The sequence below is a fragment of the Cyprinodon tularosa genome, unplaced genomic scaffold (genome assembly GCF_016077235.1).
Source record: "Cyprinodon tularosa strain WSP-4 unplaced genomic scaffold, ASM1607723v1 ctg598, whole genome shotgun sequence".
NCBI classification, from domain to species: domain Eukaryota; kingdom Metazoa; phylum Chordata; class Actinopteri; order Cyprinodontiformes; family Cyprinodontidae; genus Cyprinodon; species Cyprinodon tularosa.
In genome coordinates, this window is record NW_024039338.1 from 818,215 (window position 1) to 838,716 (window position 20,502).

Below are 20,502 nucleotides of genomic sequence, written 5' to 3' on the forward strand. Positions count from 1 at the left end.
GGTCCCTCAGATAAGACACACACAGTTTTCCTAATCTCCCACACAGGAAAAAGTAGCAATTAATCTGTTTCTAAAAGATACAGTGTAAGAAGTCAGTGGACCAAAGAGGGCCTGAGGGGTCCTGATGTACAGATCCAAGAAAGAAAAGTAAATAAACTAAAAAGAAGTAATTCAGATTGCAAACAACTTTACAGACATGTAGGATAGTAAGTGGGCAGTAAATGTTCATAAAGATGGAAAACCTTGCTTTTACCTTTCTCTTACCTTTACATCTTCCAAAATGGTCAGGCTATCTTGAACAGTTTTCTATACATATGCTGTTACAGGCTTACACCCTCAGGGGGTATAAATAAATTTCTGCCTGACAAAAACACACAAAAGTAAATCACTTATAGCCTCACTGCTATTAGATTTAAGAAGAAACTTTTGGTACCTCTGTAAAGGTAAGATGTCATAGAATGGTTTTCTGGTGTCAGCACCATTGTAGCTTTGACCCTGCCTGAAATATTAGGGACAAAATACAAAATATTTTGCATTTTTTGAACCTCGCCAAAATTTTCTTTGAAATAAACATTGCAAAACACTACCAAAATATTATTTATAGCACAAAAAAGTAGTACAGACTTTTAAATCTAAATGTTGTGGAAAAATATACCAAATTTGGACTCAATCAGATGAGTTCAGATGAATTACGAGGTCACGTAGCAGCTGTACCCACCGGTGGGTCCGTAGGGTTCTAGGGGTTAAGGCTTGCTTATGCTCAGAAACCAGGTTGTCTGCGTTTGTGACGCAGTTAACACAGATATAGTGCAGTTCAGTTTTGGCTCGGTTCTCAGATAACAAAGAGTGCATGGATAGACCGCATCAGCCTCCTTAATCATGATAATTCAGAGATTCATAAAAGTACTAGCTTCCCTATCGTGCCTACAGTAATGATTCTGCTTACAGTGTGATGAACATCAACTCCTGTCATTGTTTCCTGTGTCTGTTTGCCATGATTAGACTATCATTTGTCCTTTTCGCTTCCCGACTCTGTCATGTAAATTCCCCAAAGGCTGCCTTCTTCACCTGACTCTCCGCAAACAACGAAATAACACAATCATAACCAAACTTCCTGAATGTTATGGGCACCGCCATGTTGATTTGCTTGATTCCCTCTAGAGAGCAGTAGTACCGTAGATGGTCACTAGGAGACGAGGAACGTGCTAGCATGATGTGTAAATGGTCATAAAGAACCGAGCTCGGCATGCTCAATTGATCCAAGCTCAGTCGGAACTCAGCACAGATTGGTTTTCAGAGGGTAGTGTAAATCGGGCTACTAATGTATATATGGGCAGTGCTAATAATATATGGCAGATTTACAGCAGATTATTAATATGGGAAAATGGTGGGAAAGTATGCTTAAATAAATAACTGCTCAAACTTGAGCCTTTACAGCTATGGCCAGTAGGCACTATGATATCAGGCTGATGGAGTTGGTACAGTAAAGATAAAGGGTTCAAATGAAGCCAAGCAAAATGTGTGAATTTCCCTACAAGAACAGTGAAAAGAGTCAACGTTACATCTTCAATACTTTGTGATTAAACTAAAATAGTATATTTTTAAGGACAGAGCATATTTCATTAAGCAAGTATTTAAAGTTAGGTTCCCAGCATTACATTGTTTTTCTTTTTGACTACACAGACAGCATTTGTGACCTTTTGCATAATATCAAAATTTTAAGTAAAATTTTGCAAAAACTGTTAATTATTAGGGATATACTTTCATCTTTGGAAAAATTACTCAACCATTTTATTTGTATAGAACCTTCGAGTTGTGTAGCCTTTATAACTTAATATTGGAATTTGAAAACATAAGTTTTATTGTTAGTCTAATTAACAACAAAGATCTGAGAAATGCATAACTTAAAAGTTCTGATGTAATAGCTATATGTGTGCAGGTGCATATTGATATCAGAACATATTGTCAGGGCAAAATTACAATTACATTTTTTTTTATCTAGCCCTAGTACACCATAATTTTCAAATACTGCCACAGTCAACTGCTAACATGTTGCAAAATTTTTCTTACCAAAGCTTTCATTTAATCCCTTTAGTTATTTACTTTACATTTGATTCAGCTTTTTTAATTTAGCTGTTTGACAATTTAATTTAGGCATTCCATTCGAGGACTGTATTTTTCCATAAGAGCTGTTTTGAAAGTTAACTTTTCCATGAAGTTCTGGGTCCACAGGTCTCCTTCTTTCCACTGTCCGTCACATCCTATGGTTGCTCTTGTGTAGTAGGCGTAACCTTACAGGAAACGCAAAGAACGTGACTAGAATCAGATCCTCTGGCTTATATGAAAAGAGTGATAAATAAAGATAAAGATCCAAGGTTCCGCTTAGCGTAGCGGGGAAAAGATACACATTCTGTTTAAATGTGATACAGGGTTTTCATTTTATTTTTCAAGATTTTTATTGCTGAGGACATGTTCATTAAGTGAAGAGCAAACACCGACAAAGGTTAATCTCAGTAACTGTTTATTTTTGTGGAAATATTCACTTAGCTGTGGAAGTTAATTACACTCATGAATAAACCATGATCCTGCCCCCTGTGGAAACGGCACGCTCTTATTGGTTGCTTCAGTACCAGCTCTATATAAATTTTCGCTGGTAAGTCATAGCCTCAACGCACACTTGCTATCACGGGAGGGGAAAGTACATCTTTAAATTCATCAGCCCCGTAGAGAAGATGCTGCGCAGCTTGGCCCTGCTCTTCCTCCTCTCACTCTGCTTAACCTCCGGCTTCCAGATGCTGCCGGAGGAGGCCGCACCCCGCCGTGCACGCTTCTCTGCCAACAGCCCAAGTAAGTCTCTAGCCTGAGCCAATTACTATTTTTTTTCCCCTTTTTCTTTTGAACCTTACTTACAACATTTTTGCTGCAGTCCTTTTATTATTGTCCAAACAAGATAATTATAACCTTTAGCTGTAAATAACTGGAAGTGTTCAGCGGATCATTAAAAATAATTAAAAGTAATTAAATTATTATTTTTAAATTAAGGCTTTTTTAATTTTTTATTTAATTGGCATTAAAATTCATTAAATGTAATTATCGTGGCATTAAAAATCTTTATTTAAAAAGTTTTATAAGCACAATTTCATCTGATAAATTATATCAGATATAACTGGTTCTGCGTGTTTCCGGTTGATCGTAAAGCTGTATCTTCTTTTTATTCATTTATTAGTTTTACAGCACTATATATACACTACTGTGTACAATTTTGTGTTTTCCTGAAAAGTCACACTTACTTACCACCATACGTTGTGAAATGAATAGAAAATTACAGAGCCCCTCTGATGACATGGACAAAAAATGTTTTTTGTTGTGGCCACGAAGTAGTATTCCGTGCGCACGAAGTAGTATTTCGCGGCCACGCAATAAGTATAACGTGCGCACGAAATACTACTTCGCGGCCACGCAATAAGTATAACGTGCGCACGAAATACTACTTCGTGGCCACGCAATAAGTTTAACGTTCGCACGAATATCAATAAATCCGCCCCTGTTTTCAGGCTTATGTTAACTGTAATGACTTATCTTGGACAGGCTGTTACTGTATGTAAAAGGGCCAGTTGCGGTCTCCGTCGGCTCGGTAACCGCACCGGAGTCTGTGTGAGCAAGGGGTTAGTCCTTCGTTTAGCTATGCTGCGGTTGTTTACCCTACGCCTTTTCCACCTCAAATGGCGTCTTAGCAACAAATGTCACGTGACTGGCGGAGACCGACTGGGTAAGCAAATCGAGCGCGCCTTAGACCTTGGAGAAGGCGCGCTCGATTTGCTTACCCAGTTGTCCAGGAATGATATTATTATTAATAAGTATTTCGTGCGCACGTTAAACTTATTGCGTGACCACGAAATAGTATTTCGTGCGCACGTTAAACTTATTGCGTGGCCACGAAATACTACTTCGTGGCCAAAATTAAATTTTTTTTTTGACCATGTCATCAGAGGGGCTCCGTAGAAAATAGAGTCAAGACATTGTAAGGTTAGAAATAATGATTTGTATTTGAAATAAGATTTTTTTTTACATCAAACTTTCCTTTCGTCAAAGAATCCTCCATTTGCAGCAATTACAGCATTCTAGCGGTTAATTTGTTGAGATAATCTGGAGAAATTGCACCCCACGCTTCCAGAAGCTCCCACAAGTTGGATTGGTTGGATGGGCACTTCTTGCATACCATACAGTCAAGCTGCTCCCACAACAGCTCAAAGGGGTTCAGATCTGGGGACTGCGCTGGCCACTCCATTACCCATAGAATACCAGCTGCCTGCTTCTGCTCTAAATAGTTCTTGCACAATTTGGAGGTGTGTTTAGGGTCATTGTCCTGTTGTAGGATTAAATTGGCTCCAATCAAGCGCTGTCCACTGGGTATGGCATGGCATTGCAAAATGGAGTGATAGCCTTCCTTATTCAGAATCCTTTTACCCTGTACAAATCTCCCACCTTACCAGCACCAAAGCAACCCCAGACCATCACATTACCTCCACCATGCTTAACAGATGGCGTCAGGCATTCGTCCAGCATCTTTTCATTTGTTCTGCGTCTCTCAAATGTTCTTCTTTGTGATCCTAAAACCTGAAACTTGGATTCATCCATCCACAACACTTTTTTTCCAGTCTTTCTCTGTCCAGTATCTGTGTTCTTTTGCCCATCTTAATCTTTTTCTTTTATTGGCCAGTCTCAGATATGGCTTTTTCTTTGCCACTCTGCCCTGAAGCCCAGAATCCCGCAGCCGCCTCTTCACTGTAGATGTCGACACTGGTGTTTTGCGGGTACTATTTAATGAAGATGCCAGTTGGGGAACTGTGAGACGTCTGTTTCTCAAACTAGACACTCTAATGTACTTCTTGCTCAGTTGTGCAACACGGCTCCCACTTCTTTTCCTACTCTGTTATTGAGAACAGATAGAAATTATTTCTAAGAGCATAAAAAGGATTAAATTAAAGATTACTCAGTCCTTTGAAAACCCTGTGTCCAAGTATCAATGTTTATTACTCAAGTAGAAGTATTACGACGGAGTATTAGGGTCAGTCTAGAGATTTTTTTTCCTTCTATTTCCAGAATAAAGTTGTAACATTATGATAATAAAGTCATATCATTACGAGAATAAAGTTGTTATATTACGAGAATGAAGTCATAACATTACGCGAATAAAGTTGCAATATTACCAGAATAAAGTCGTAACATTATGAGAATAATGTCATCACATTGCGTGAATAAAGTTGTAATTTTACAAGAATGAAGTCATCATAAAACAACCCATTTCAGAAACAAAGCTTTGAGTTCCGACCAGCATATTATGGCCGACCAGCTCCACCATTCAGCAACCTGAGTCCACTTTGACATTCTGCCCAATTTGATCCTGGTGCTAATAGATTTCCTTATTTGTCAAACCAGAGCCAAAGTATAACTTCACATGATGCTTGACATTCCTCATTTTAGTGAAGAAAGTGCTTCTTGTAGGAGCTGTCATAAAATACAACTGTTTTTTTTTTATAATTTTAGGACTTTATTCTTGTAATTTTTTGACTATTCTCGTGACTTTTTTCTCATAATATTACGACTTTATTTGCGTTAAATTTACGACTTTATTTTCATAATTTTATGTCTTTATTCTCGTTATTTTACGACTTTATTGTCATAATTTTACAACTTTATTTTCATAATTTTATGACTTTATTCTTGTAATTTTGTGACTTTATTCTTGTAATTTTACTACTTTGTTCTCAAAATAGAAGAAAAAGAAGTCTCTAGCAAGGCCCTAATACTTACTGTGGTAAGCTATAAATCCTACTAGGGGTGTAAATCAGACCCATCATGGCGATTCGATTCAGAATCGATTTCTTGACCCAACATTTCCATTATTTTCGATACTCAAGAATACACCACGATACGATACGATTCGATCGATTAATTGGTTCATTTTTTATTTTTTTTTTTTACCTTACAAGCTAGACAATGTTTCAAATTTGAAATAAATCAATATAAGCTGTAATATCTTTAGGCATTTTATTTGGGAAAAAACAGCAAATAACAGAAGTAGAAAAGTTGTACTCCACCTAGGCCTATTAAAACCTCATTCACTGAAAAAATAATAACGCCCCCGCATTATAGATTCTGGAAGGCCTTGCATAAAAAAATACTGCACAAAGTCAGTGCAATGAGTGCAGTGCAATACCCCGGCTCCAGAGTGTCGACATCCCCGCCCCCTCCGCAGACACTCCGCTGCACCTCTCCTAAATTGTAGGTGACTGCAGACAGTGCCGCAGACAGGAGGCCGGCTTGTTTTGTTTTTATTACCGAAAGTGCAGAAAACAACTCAAGAAGTTTGAGTAGCTAGAAGAGCGAGGTGCGCAAGAACGCTGGGACCCTTTTTCCACATGGATCTCCGCTCTTTTTTTCCAGGCTTATAGGAATAAAACGTACCCTCTCTGCATTCCGAGCCAAAACCGTGAGGGCTCCATGTAGAAGGACCAGGACACGATCAGAAGACAAGGCAGACATGAAAACCCTCTCAATCCGCTGGCCTCTAGCAACCAGGAGATTGAACATTGGAAATAAACTAAAACTAACTAAACAGACCACAAAACACGAAAATGATCTGGCCCCGACAAATTGGGCTGAACCGAATGTAAAGCAGAAACTCCGGTGGATAGGATGAGGAGTTATTACAGATTGGGCAGCGTTAGGCAGGTGAGTGAAATGAACAATTAAAGTGACAATGAGGGCAGATCATGAAAATAAATAAACTAATTCAAGTTCATTTTGGTAAATTAAGCCACAGCTCTCTGCAATAGAGCCTTGTATTTCACCCTTTAAATGTCAGATCATAATACATAGAAAGAAATTTAAAATAGTCAATGCAGTCAAGGCATACTGGATGTGCAGGGAACTCTTTATTTAGCAGAATAACAGAACTTCAGGAACATTCACATTCCTCATTCATGTTTGATAGTTTCTGATGAGCACAGTTCACACAAAAACATTATTATTATTTTCCCTTTTTCCCTGTTTTTTAAAACTCTGTCAAGCGATCTGCAAAACTGCATCAGAAATACCACCAGATGAGTCAGCAGACTAGTACTAGCAGTAGACATCTTGGTCTGTCATGCTGTTTGCCGCAAGAAGTACAGTAAAACCTATATATATATATATATATATATATATATATATATATATATATATATATATATATATATATATATATATATATATATATATATATATATGTTAGGTTAGTTCATATATATATTACAGCTGAAAAAATTAATGAAATGAATAGTTATTTATTTTAATAATCATCTAGTTGTCATGATTTTATTCAAAGATCTGACCCACATGCAGAAAACCAATCAGAGACCAGGGGAAGGTTTAACAGGTTTATTGAGAACAGATAGAGATTGGTCCAGTGCTGCTCTGAACGATGGCGAACCGGGACTGAAAAAGGAAGGGAAATAATGTTGGGGAATGTAAGGGATGCTCTTTAAAGGGATAGTTCGGTATTTTTGACATGAATCTGTATGGCATCCCCATCACCAGTGTCATGCAATCACACTGACTTACCCCTGGCAGCGTCCTGTAAGCAGAGTTCTCGTCCAGTTTTGGTCAAGCCGAAAGTAGTCCGGCAGGTTTGCTAGACCCAGCGAAATAAAACGTTTCTCTTCCCAAAACACTATGTGTTAAAAAGAGCGATATTTTTGCATCCCAAAAACATTGTAGTGGAAAAAGTCACACGTCGTTATCAATTGGTCCTATTTTCTCTCTGTTCGTATCAGTGCGCGCCGTCATTCAGACAGCTAGGGCCTACTAACCTGACAACAGCCAGATGCATGTCTCCCTCCGCCTAGCTAGGAGCTAGGCGGAGGGAGACATGCATCTGGCTGTTGTTGAGCTCGCTGTCTGAATGACGGCGCGCACTGATACGAACAGAGAGAAAATAGGACCAATTGATAACGACGTGTGACTTTTTCCACTACAATGTTTTTGGGATGCAAAAATATCGCTCTTTTGAACACATAATGTTTTGGGAAGAGAAACGTTTTATTTCGCTGGGTCTAGTAAACCTGCCGGACTACTTTCGGCTTGAGCAAAACTGGACGAGAACTCTGCTCACAGGACGCTGCCAGGGGTAAGTCAGTGTGATTGCATGACACTGGTGATGGGGATGCCATACAGATTCATGTCAAAAATACCGAACTATCCCTTTAAGGATTACAGCCAAGCGTGGAAAGGAAATCGGTCTCTTTCCCTCAGTTTTGCCACCTGTGAGGAGAGGCACATGGAATGCTAAAGAATGCTAGCTGGAAGTAGCTTTCGTTTTCCTGCGTCAAAAATTACGCATTGCAGTGACCCATCGTGCATAGATCCCGCTGAACTTTGTGAGACGGGGATCTCAGAAGCTAAATTAAATGCTGTGTAGCCCCCCCCCCCCCCCCCCCCCCCCCCCCCCCCCCCCCCCTCCTTTGTGAGGACCTCGATACCAATCACGGCCTACCTGCAGGGGGACGCCCTTACTTTTGGGAGCCGACGGACCCACTCTGAGGCCGAAGCTCAATCTAATGCTGATGTTTAATCTATGCTGGTTATAAGAACTCTGGTTTAAAGGTTGAAAGAAATTTGATGTGAATAGCTGCAAGTGAGGTTTCTTTCTTCTTTTCTTTCTATCCTACTTTCTGCTTTAAGGTTAGTTCATAGAGAATTTGCTCACATTTAACTGTCTGTGGCCACGTGGTTGACAACCATCTATTGTTACACGCTGCCTCCCATCATCCCTTTCATCGTATGAAAAGAGTGGTTACACACACACACACACGCACACACACACGCACACACACTCACTGCCCTGTTGCCCCTCCCGCTTACTGAATGAACTTCTGCTGCTGCTGTTTGAGGATGGTTGTAACATGCTGGTGTTTTTAATGCATTTTTAACCATTTATCATTTAAGCTGAATGTATTTACATTGTTTTAATTGCACTGTTGTTATTATCATATCTGTTGCTATTCCAAATGGACATCTTTGAATGTATTACCATCTGGCCTATCTTGGACAATCTCATTAGCCAGTAATATGGAGTCTTAGGGTTTTATTCTTTTTCTTTCAAAACTAGGCCCTTAATCTACCTTGTGTTTATTTTCTAATAGCGTGTAGTGTTTTGCATAGATGTTAGATTTCTGTAATCCTGAATTATTAGAGTAAAGACATCTTTGTTTAACTTGCAGTTGTTTGTGATTCACATACGAATGGTTTATCACTCAGGCCAGATCCACCCTCTTTTGGTAATAGTTTGAATAGACAGAGATAGTTCTTTGATTGATCATTTATAGCTCTGCTGTTAACCTAGCCTAGGTCACTAAATTGGTGGGGATACATTGAATAAGTTAAATAAGTTACTTCTAGTTCTAGTTAATAATTTATCCATTATCTGCAGGGCATCATTTTGCACAAAAGCTGCTTTTATTTAGCCCTTATAAGTATTATTTTATCATTTATCCTCTTCCTTCAGAGTTGACCTCTCCCCCGCTCTGCTGCACTCTGCCCTGGATCCAGTCTCCCTGGTTAGCCTTCAGAGCTAGACGTAGCCACCCAACTCCTTGGCCCAGATCTGGTTCACATCTGCCAAGCATCTGGAACAGATCTACCGCTATCCCTTCCCACACACCTGGCAGAGACTGCACCAGAGTGGGGCAATGTTAGAGGACCATATCCTGCACTGGTGCACATTGCCTGGCTTCCCATCTCACAAATACACCTCAGAAGCTCAGTCAGGATCAGTGGGATCAGAGTTCCTTGCAATACCAGCTCTGGAGCAAAGACAGCAAACAGCGGAGATAGGGGGATGATTATGGTAGATCTGAGCCAGATGCCTGGCAGATGGGTGAGTGAGTGGGTTTAACTTTGGAGGCTAAACAGGGAGAATGTACGACAGGCAAAGTGCAGCAGAATGGAGTAGATTTAAACTGTGGAAGTTGTGTGAAGAGGACGAATGATAAATTGTTTAACAATCCTTATAAGGGCTTAATTAAAATATCTATTAAACAAGTCCCCCACAAAACTTTAAAGAGCGTTCCTTAGTTCATCCTTTTTCAACATTTTTTCATGTCTTTTGTCATTTATATTGAACAAAGGTTTGTTTTCACTGCACTTCTTTAAATTTGTTCATTAAGTGTTTTTTATTTGAACCTGTATTTGCTATGATCTAAAGATAAAAATATATTCTTCTTAAAGGAATAGTACACCCAAAACATGATTAGCCTTCATTTTCTACTCACCTCCATGCTGAACAACACTCTGGAGTACTTTTTTGATATCTCAAATGCATCTGGAGATCTGGGAGACTTCTTGCTGTCTGCTGACATTCAAATAATGGAGGTCTATGGCGCCCGAGACAGAAAGGTCCACAAAAGTCCACAAAAACTTGTCAATATTCCTCCATACTGCTCGTCCAATGTAATCCAAGTGTCCTGAGTGGGTAGCATCCAGAATTTACTCGAAACGAAGTCATTTAGAACGTTTTAGAGCCTAAACAGTAGTGTATAGGATTTCCTAATAGCGCCCCCATGCGCGCTCACGATTCTACGGAAGCCGGCAGACCAAACCAGCGCATTCAGCTCGGCAAAGAACTCATGCTCTTCCTCAACACTGAAGTCCTCAGACATTTTTCTTTCGTTGTTTCTTTCTTTGCACAGGTAAACAGCACATTTCTTCTTCTACGCTTGCATTATCGGCAGACCAGACGCTGAATGCGCACTTCCTTCCGGTTTGGTCTGCCGGCTTCCGTAGAATCGTGAGCGCGCATGGGGGCGCTATTAGGAAATCCTATACACTACTGTTTATGCTCTAAAAACATTCTAAATTACTTCGTTTCGAGTAAATTCTGGATGCTACCCACTCAGGACACTTGGATTACATTGGACGAGCAGTATGGAGGAATATTGACACGTTTTTGTGGACTTTTATGGACCTTTCTGTCTCGGGCGCCATGGACCTCCATTATTTGAATGTCAGCAGACAGCAAGAAGCCTCCCAGATCTCCAGATGCATTTGAGATATCAAAAAAGTACTCCAGAGTGTTGTTCAGCATGGAGGTGAGTAGAAAATGAAGGCTAATCATGTTTTGGGTGTACTATTCCTTTAAAAACAAGAAATAACCATCACAAATTGAGAAAAAAAACACAACACAAAGCATGACAAACAGCAGCTGGTACAGAAAATTAATAAAATTGTTAAGTAATTTTTATAAATGCTTGGTAAAATTAAAAAACAGGCAGATGAAGCTTGACAACCAGCTTGTGCCAGTTTCTCATTTCATTGGTTTTGTTTATTCATAATTACACCCACCTTTACCTGATAATATTACATATTTAGAATATTGAGTAATAATGTGGTACTATAGAGCAAACAACAAATTTAAAGTGGACTGTTACAGCTTATATTGCCCTAATGAATGTGTTTCTGTAGCTGATGTGGCCAGATGTTTGAGTGGAGCTGTAGCTGTGGGCTGTGGATTCTTTTCATGCCTCGAAAACTCAACTTGTGACACTGATGGGATGCACGAGATATGTGAGCTGTTCTTTCATGCTGCTGCTACCTTTAATACAGAAGTGAGTAGACCCACCTGGCTAAAGTTTTTTTTTATCCAAACCTTTCTCAGTTTGACCTCAGTTTTTTTTTCTTCAGGGTAAAACCTTTGTGAAGAAGAGCCTGCAATGCATTTCCCAGGGAATCTCTAACAAAGTGTTCCAGACCATTCGGCGCTGCAACATCTTCCAGAGGATGATAGCTGAGGTTTGCAGACACAGAAATGTTCACGATTAGTTTAGATGATCATCTGAAGCATAGCCTTGTTTGTTTTGTTGTTGTTTTTTTTGCGTTTTTTTTTTGTACGCCAAAGACAAGCCACAGCTGGTTTTCCATAGTTTGCAAAATGTTGAAAACTCTCCAAAATATTGCAAACTATGATATGCGGTTGCAAATATTGTTATCATTTATTTATTAGCACTGCTAATAGGTGTTGTGTACACTTTCAATGGAAAAAAAGTGCAATTACTCTAGTTATGGTAAACAGCAGTTCTTTTCCATGTACTGTATAACTAGGATAATTTCAGTAGAATTATTTGTTCAAAAGATTTGTTCACCATATAAATCATTGTTTTGAGAATGTTCACAAGTAAATTACATATTATACATGGCTTTAGTTACATTTACTGTCATTTATAAAGCTTTAACTGTATTTTATGTTCTTTAACATTTGAAATAGGGAATAAGCATGGCTTAAGTGACAATGATTGAGTCAATCATAGAAATTTTACCCTCGACACTTTACTGCTTTATCAGTAGTCGAGTTGTAAAAAAAGAAAGAAGTGGGATGGTATATATATATATATATATATATATATATATATATATATATATATATATATATATATATATATATATATATATATATATATATATATATATATATATATATATCAGTGCTGTCAAAATTATCGCGTTATTATCGCGTTAACGCGAGGCCATTTTAACGGCGATAATTTTTTTAACGTGAGATTAACGCTATGTGGTTTTTATGGTACAATTTTCCAAGTGCATCCCGCTGCAGCCTGCGGGAAGGCGGGGCTATTTTCCCCCAGTGTATGCATTTCTCATAGGCTTTGAGAGCGGACCTCCTCAAGGGAAAAAGACGCTCATACACTGGGTGATGCTAGTGCCTTTTCTTTAAGCCCCACCACCAACAAACAAGTTGAGTGTCTGGTAACTAGTAGCAACCTGAAATACGCTGAGAAAACAGATTACTGAGGTGAAATGGAATCTGCTACGGCACTCTTGCCGTCTGTGTACGCCACAGGTCGGTATTGTGTGTGTGTGTGTGTGTGTGTGTGTGTTCTCATTTTTGTTAAGAGGCTGAAAAGTAACTTTCTAGAGCATAGACTACCTCCATCTAGTGACGTCGGCCTATTGATTTTGATGTATTGATTGAAAATTGTTCATTATAATCTCAATTGTTAATTAACATCTAATGTTAACTGTACTAAATTTTATAGCAGTAGGGTAAAATGCTTGTCTTTGTTCAAAATACTGTATTAACTGTACATACTGTCTTTTACATTAGCCTGTTTTCAGGGCCTTTTTTTGGCTACATATTTGTTATTTTTGGCATAAATCAGTATCTGTGACCTGTTTTCATTTTAAAAAAAGAACATTGGCACAAATCTAGCCTGTATGTATTTTTTTGTATGTCATCGAGAGTATTTAAATGATTTTCAATCAGGAAAAAAATGTGCGATTAAAATGCGATTAATCGCGAGTTAGCTCAGGCATTGATGCGATTAATCGCGATTAAAAAAATGTTATCGATTGACAGCACTAATATATATATATATACATATATACAGGTGCTGGTCATAAAATTAGAATATCATGAAAAAGTAGATTGATTTCAGTAATTCCATTTAAAAAGTGAAACTTGTATATTATATTCATACATTACATACAAACTCATATATTTCAGATGTTTATTTTGTTTAATTTTGATGATTACAAATGACAACAAATGAAAATCTCAAATTCATCATATCAGAAAATTAGAATATTGTGAAAAGGTTCAAAATTGATGGCCCCTGGTGCCACACTCTAATCAGCTAATTAGCTCAAACCACCTGCAAAAGCCTTTAAATGGTCTTTCAGTCTAGTTCTATAGGCTACACAATCATGGGGAAGACTGCTGACTTGACAGTTGTCCAAAAGACGACCATCGACACCTTGCACAAGGAGGGCAAGACACAAAAGGTCATCGCTAAAGAGGCTGGCTGTTCACAGAGCTCAGTGTCCAAGCACATTAATAGAGAGGCGAAGGGAAGGAAAAGATGTGGTCGAAAAAAGTGTACAAGCAAGAGAGATAACCGCACCCTGGAGAGGATTGTGAAACAAAACCCATTCAAAAATGTGGGGGAGATTCACAAAGAGTGGACTGCAGCTGGAGTGAGTGCTTCAAGAACCACCACACACAGACGTATGAAAGACATGGGTTTCTGCTGTCGCATTCCTTGTGTCAAGCCACTCTTGAACCACAGACAGCGTCAGAAGCGTCTTGCCTGGGCTAAAGAGAAACAGGACTGGACTGCTGGTGACTGGTCCAAAGTCATGTTCTCTGATGAAAGTAAATTTTGCATTTCCTTTGGAAATCAAGGTCCCAGAGTCTGGAGGAAAAGAAGAGAGGCACTTCATCCACGTTGCTTGAAGTCCAGTGTAAAGTTTCCACAGTCAGTGATGGTTTGGGGTGCCATGTCATCTGCTGGTGTTGGTCCATTGTGTTTTCTGAGGTCCAGGGTCAACGCAGCCACATACCAGGAAGTTTTAGAGCACTTCATGCTTCCTGCAGCTGACCAACTTTTTGGAGATGCAGATTTCATTTTCCAACAGGACTTGGCACCTGCACACAGTGCCAAAGCTACCAGTACCTGGTTGAAGGACCATGGTATCCCTGTTCTTAATTGGCCAGCAAACTCTCCTGACCTTAACCCCATAGAAAATCTATGGGGTATTGTGAAGAAGAAGATGCAATACACCAGACCCAACAATTCAGAAGAGCTAAAAGCCACTATTAGAGCAACCTGGGCTATCATAACACCTGAGCAGTGCCACAGACTGATCGACTCCATGCCACGCCGCATTGCTGCAGTAATACAGGCCAAAGGAGGCCCAACTAAATACTGAGTGCTGTACATGCTCATACTTTTCATGTTCATACTTTTCAGTTGGCCAACATTTCTATAAATCCTTTGCTTTTATTGGTCTTCAGTAATATTCTAATTTTCTGATATGATGAATTTGAGATTTTCATTTGTTGTCATTTGTAATCATCAAAATTAAACAAAATAAACATCTGAAATATATGAGTTTGTATGTAATGTATGAATATAATATACAAGTTTCACTTTTTAAATGGAATTACTGAAATCAATCTACTTTTTCATGATATTCTAATTTTATGACCAGCACCTGTATATATATATATATATATATATATATATATATATATATATATATATATATATATATATATATATATATATATATATATATATATATACACTATATTGCCAAAAGTATTTGCTCACCTGCCTTGACTCACATATGAGCTTAAGTGACATCCCGTTCCTAATCCATAGGGTTCAATATGACGTCGGTCCACCCTTTGCAGCTAGAACAGCTTCAACTCTTCTGGGAAGGCTGTCCACAAGGTTTAGGAGTGTGTTTGGGAATTTTTGACCATTCTTCCAGAAGCGCATTTGTGAGGTCGCACACTGATGTTGGACGAGAAGGCCTGGCTCTCAGTCTCCGCTCTAATTCATCCCAAAGGTGTTCTATCGGGTTGAGGTCAGGACTCTGTGCAGGCCAGTCAAGTTCATCCACACCAGACTCTGTCATCCATGTCTTTATGGACCTTGCTTTGTGCACTGGTGCACAGTCATGTTGGAAGAGGAAGGGGCAAGCTCCAAACTGTTCCCACAAAGTTGGGAGCATGGAATTGTCCAAAATGTCTTGGTATGCTGAAGCATTCAGAGTTCCTTTCACTGGAACTAAGGGGCCAAGCCCAGCTCCTGAAAAACAACCCCACACCATAATCCCCCCTCCACCAAACTTTACACTTGGCACAATGCAGTCAGACAAGTACCGTTCTCCTGGCAACCGCCAAACCCAGACCCGTCCATCAGATTGCCAGATGGAGAAGCGCGATTCGTCACTCCAGAGAACGCGTCTCCACTGCTCTAGAGTCCAGTGGCGGCGTGCTTTACACCACCGCATCCGACGCTTTGCATTGCACTTGGTGATGTATGGCTTGGATGCAGCTGCTCGCCCATGGAAACCTATTCCATGAAGCTCTCTGCGCACTGTTCTTGAGCTACATGAAGTTTGGAGGTCTGTAGTGATTGACTCTGCAGAAAGTTGGCGACCTCTTCGCACTATGCGCGTCAGCATCCGCTGACCCCGCTCCGTCAGTTTACGTGGCCTACCACTTCGTGGCTGAGTTGCTGTCGTTCCCAAACACTTCCATTTTCTTATAATACAGCTGACAGTTGACTGTGGAATATTTAGGAGCGAGGAAATTTCACGACTGGATTTGTTGCACAGGTGGCATCCTATCACAGTTCCACGCTGGAATTCACTGAGCTCCTGAGAGCGACCCATTCTTTCACAAATGTTTGTAAAAACAGTCTGCATGCCTAGGTGCTTGAATTTATACACCTGTGGCCATGGAAGTGATTGGAACACCTGATTCCAATAATTTGGATGGGTGAGCAAATACTTTTGGCAATATAGTGTATATACAGGACCGGTTCTAGCCCTTTGGTTGCCCTAGGCGAGATTGAGTTTTGCGCCCCCCCCCCCCCCACACACACACACACACACTTTTGCTGTGCGAAATACCAGTACTGTTTTCAGCATCTGTTTAGTGCTTCGTTGAGTTGTGTTTACAGTACCACAAAGAGTGCTGTGCGGTGAATTGTGCCTACAGTTGTGCAAAGTGTGTGTTACAAAATTGCAAATTGAGTGCAAAGCAGTGTTTGTTCTTTTAGTTTTGTGAACTCAGTGAGTGTATTTGCTGTAAGTATTAATAGTTTTAGAAATTGTGCTATAAGAATCAAGGTTGTGTTTAATCATTCAGAAAAAATTGTAACTTAGCATGGAGTGATGCATAGACAAATACCAGAATAGGTTTCAGTACCTTTTCTTTTTTATTATTTTAAATAATTTATTACACACTCAAAGTTAGGACTGTGCAAAAACACTTTTAACCATCTGTAAGGACACTTAGGTAAAGTATAACTAAAAAACTGGATTGAATCATTGAATGAATTTATTTCAGACAATTAACAAATTTAACACACATTAAACAAATATTAAATAAATCAATTTCAGAAATTACCAAATAACAATAAAAAATAATAAATGTAAGAAATTCTTCAACCAAGGACTACATAAAAAAGTAATTGATAAACATTAATTTTCCTCTAAATAAAATATATCAGGTATATTTACCCTGATTTCTGACATTGATTAGTGATTAAAGAAAGGATTAACCCTCTACAAACAAAAATGCTTTTATGAATACCATTACAAAATTAAAAGTTTGAAGTTGTTGTTTTTTTTTTGTTCACATATTCTATGATGAACAGCCATGACTTCATATATTTTTATGATTATTTGTACATCCCTTTTGAATACTCAATGCAGATAATCACTACAAAATATTTTTTTTTACATTAGTATCTTCTACCCATTCTCAAGCTAATAATATAGCACATAATTCTGCTGCATATATACTGAGAAAAAAATTATGTCAACATTAGGGATGGGGATCGTTAATATTTATTGATATCGATACCTTTATCGATACTCCTTATCGATCCGAGTCTTTATCGATACCACTATCGATACTTTTCTGTTATTTGGTGGAAAGACGATGCAACAATATTTTTTTAACAGAACTGGTATTGCTTCTATTGCTTAACAAGTGAGCATAACAAAAACATTTCTAGCCTTCAATAAACATGGCTAATGTAATAGGCCACTTCGAAATGACATAAAACTAACTAGAATATATTTTCACAATTGTTGGTTAATGTATTGTCTACTGTCACTTTTCATCATGTTTTTAGTGATTAGGAAAATATTTAACAAATAAATAATTGTATTTTAAATTAAATGTAATTTTTAATAAATGTTGGCATCAGTAGTTTAATTATATATAGAGCAATATACAACTGTATTACTCATGTTTCTCGCCAAAAACAAAATTTCCCGTTTTCTTTACGTTACACTTGAACGCATCATGATAACCTAATTGACGTTTTACTGAGCCAATCTGAACACATCATCACGCAGCATGTCTGAAACTTTATTTACTTTTCAAGCTAACTAGCTTGTATGCTTCCGATTACAAGACGGATTTCACAATTAATATTTTTAACTGACCGGACAAGCTACAAAGTCTGTGTGCGCTTGCCAGTGGTACTCTGAGTGGATGATTAAGACGGGCCCGACTGCGGCGGCAGGAGGAGGAGTCTTTTCCGTTCAGCCATTCTCGAGTCGCGAGCAAAGTTAAGTGCCAGACTTCACTTGTTTTACTTTTAATATCTGTTTGCTTACAATTTCATTCCAAAATATTGGTGTACATGCTGCAGTGATTGACGTCACGACTTCCGGGTTGGAGGGCGCTTGAAAAGTGATCAGAATCTCTTTCGATTTTCTCTTAAATGTGAAAAAATAAATAAAAAAACGGTGGTATATTTATTTGTTCATATTTGCTATTTATATATACGTAAGGTTAAGTCAAACTGACGGACGCTTCATAACCGGTTTAATTCGCTTTTTTTTCTAATTCTATGATTAATGGGAAGTAAGCCTAAGGGCGACGCTAGAGGGCGCCCCCAACACATTTGTCGCCCTAGGCAATTGCCTAGCTCGCCTATAGCAATCGCCGGCCCTGTATATAGATATATATATATAAATATATATATATTAGTGCTGTCAATCGATTAAATTTTTTAATCGCGATTAATCGCATCAATGCCTGAGTTAACTCGCGATTAATCGCATTTTAATCGCACATTTTTTTTCCTGATTGAAAATCATTTAAATACTCTCGATGACATACAAAAAAATACATACAGGCTAGGTTTGTGCCAATGTTCTTTTTTTAAAATGAAAACAGGTCACAGATACTGATTTATGCCATAGAAACATATGGCAAGAAGATGGGGAGGCATGTAGCAAAAAATAACAAATATGTAGCCAAAAAAAAAGGCCCTGAAAACAGGCTGAAGTAAAAGACAGTCTTTACAGTTAATACAGTCTTTTGAACAAAGACAAGCATTTTATCCTACTGCTATAAAATTTAGTAGAGTTAACATTAGATGTTAATTAACCAAGGTAATAATGAACAATTTTCAATCAATACATCAAAATCAATAGACCGACATCACTAGATGAAGGTAGTCTATGCTCTCTAGAGCACAGACGGCAAGAGTGCTGCTACGAGATTCCATTTCACCTCAGTAATCTGTTTTCTCAGCGTATTTCAGGTTGCTACTAGTTACCAGACACTCAACTTGTTTGTTGGTGGTGGGGCTTAAAGAAAAGGCACTAGCGTTACCCAGTGTATGAGCGTCTTTTTCCCTTGAGGAGGTCCGCTCTCGAAGCCTATGAGAAATGCAATGCTGGGGGAAAATAGCCCCGCCTTCCCGCAGGCTGCAGCGGGATGTACTTGGAAAATTGTACCATAAAACCACATAGCGTTAATCTCACGTTAAAAAAATTATCGCCGTTAAAATGGCCTCGCGTTAACGCGTTAATAACGCGTAATTTTGACAGCACTAATATATATATATATATATATAAATATATATATATATACACTGCCTGGCCAAGAAAAAGTCGCCACTTGGATTCAACTAAGCAAATAGGTATGAGCCTCCTATTGGATAATTACTGCATGGGCGATTATCTTTCAGCTGGCAGAAAGTTATTTAACCCCAACTGCTGCAATGACTTGCTTCTCATTTCCTAAACAACCATGTCGAAAGACACATCCCGTGGTCGTGGAAAAGATGTTAGTCTGTTTGAGAAGGGTCAAATCATTGGCATGCATCAAGCAGAGAAAACATCTAAAGAGATTGCAGAAACTACTAAAATTGGGTTAAGAACTGTCCAACGCATTGATAAAAATTGGAAGGATAGTGGGGACCCATCGTCTTCAAGGAAGAAATGTGGCCGGAAATAAATCCTGAATGATCGTGATCGGCGATCACTTAATACTGACGCTTTGTTTAATACTGAAAGTAAGAGCATTTTCACACGCACAATGTGAAGGGAACTCAAGGCATTGGGACTGAACAGCTGTGTAGCCATAAGAAAACCACTAATCAGTCAGGCATACGGAAAAAAAGGCTTCAATTTGCTAGGGAGCATAAAGATTGGGCTGTGGAGCAATGGAAGAAGGTCATGTGGTCTGATGAGTCCAGATTTACCCTGTTCCAGTGTAATGGGCGAATCAGGGTAAGAAGGGAGGCAGGTGAAGTGATGCACCCACCATGCCTAGTGCCTACTGTACAAGCCTGTGGGGGCGGTGTTATGATCTGGGGTTGCTGCAGTTGGTCAGGTCTAGGTTCAGCAACAGTATGTGCTCAAAGAATGAGGTCAACTGACTACCTGAATATACTGAATGACCAGTTATTCCATCAATGGGCTTTTTCTTCCCTGATGTCACAGGCATATTCAAGATGACAATGCCAGGATTCATCGGGCTCAATGGTGAAAGACTGGTTCAGGGAGCATGACTCATCATTTTCACACATGGATTGGCACCACAGAGTCCAGACCTCAACCCCATTGAGTATCTTTGGGATGTGCTAGAGAGGGCTTTGCTTAGCGGTCAGTCAGACTCTACCATCA

The 20,502-nt window shown here is 38.9% G+C and overlaps 1 protein-coding gene across 1 annotated transcript in view; it reads left to right on the top strand.

Annotated features, from left to right (window-relative positions):
* Positions 1-2,659: 2,659 nt before the first annotated feature.
* The window catches only part of LOC119797745 (stanniocalcin-like), a 37,438-nt gene continuing 19,595 nt past the window's right edge, over positions 2,660-20,502 (top strand). Inside the window, exons 1-3 of the mRNA XM_038306947.1 lie at positions 2,660-2,847; positions 11,503-11,645; positions 11,722-11,829. Coding sequence (XP_038162875.1) covers positions 2,733-2,847; positions 11,503-11,645; positions 11,722-11,829 — 366 coding nt within the window. The 5' untranslated portion in view covers positions 2,660-2,732. The remainder of the gene's footprint in view (positions 2,848-11,502; positions 11,646-11,721; positions 11,830-20,502) is intronic.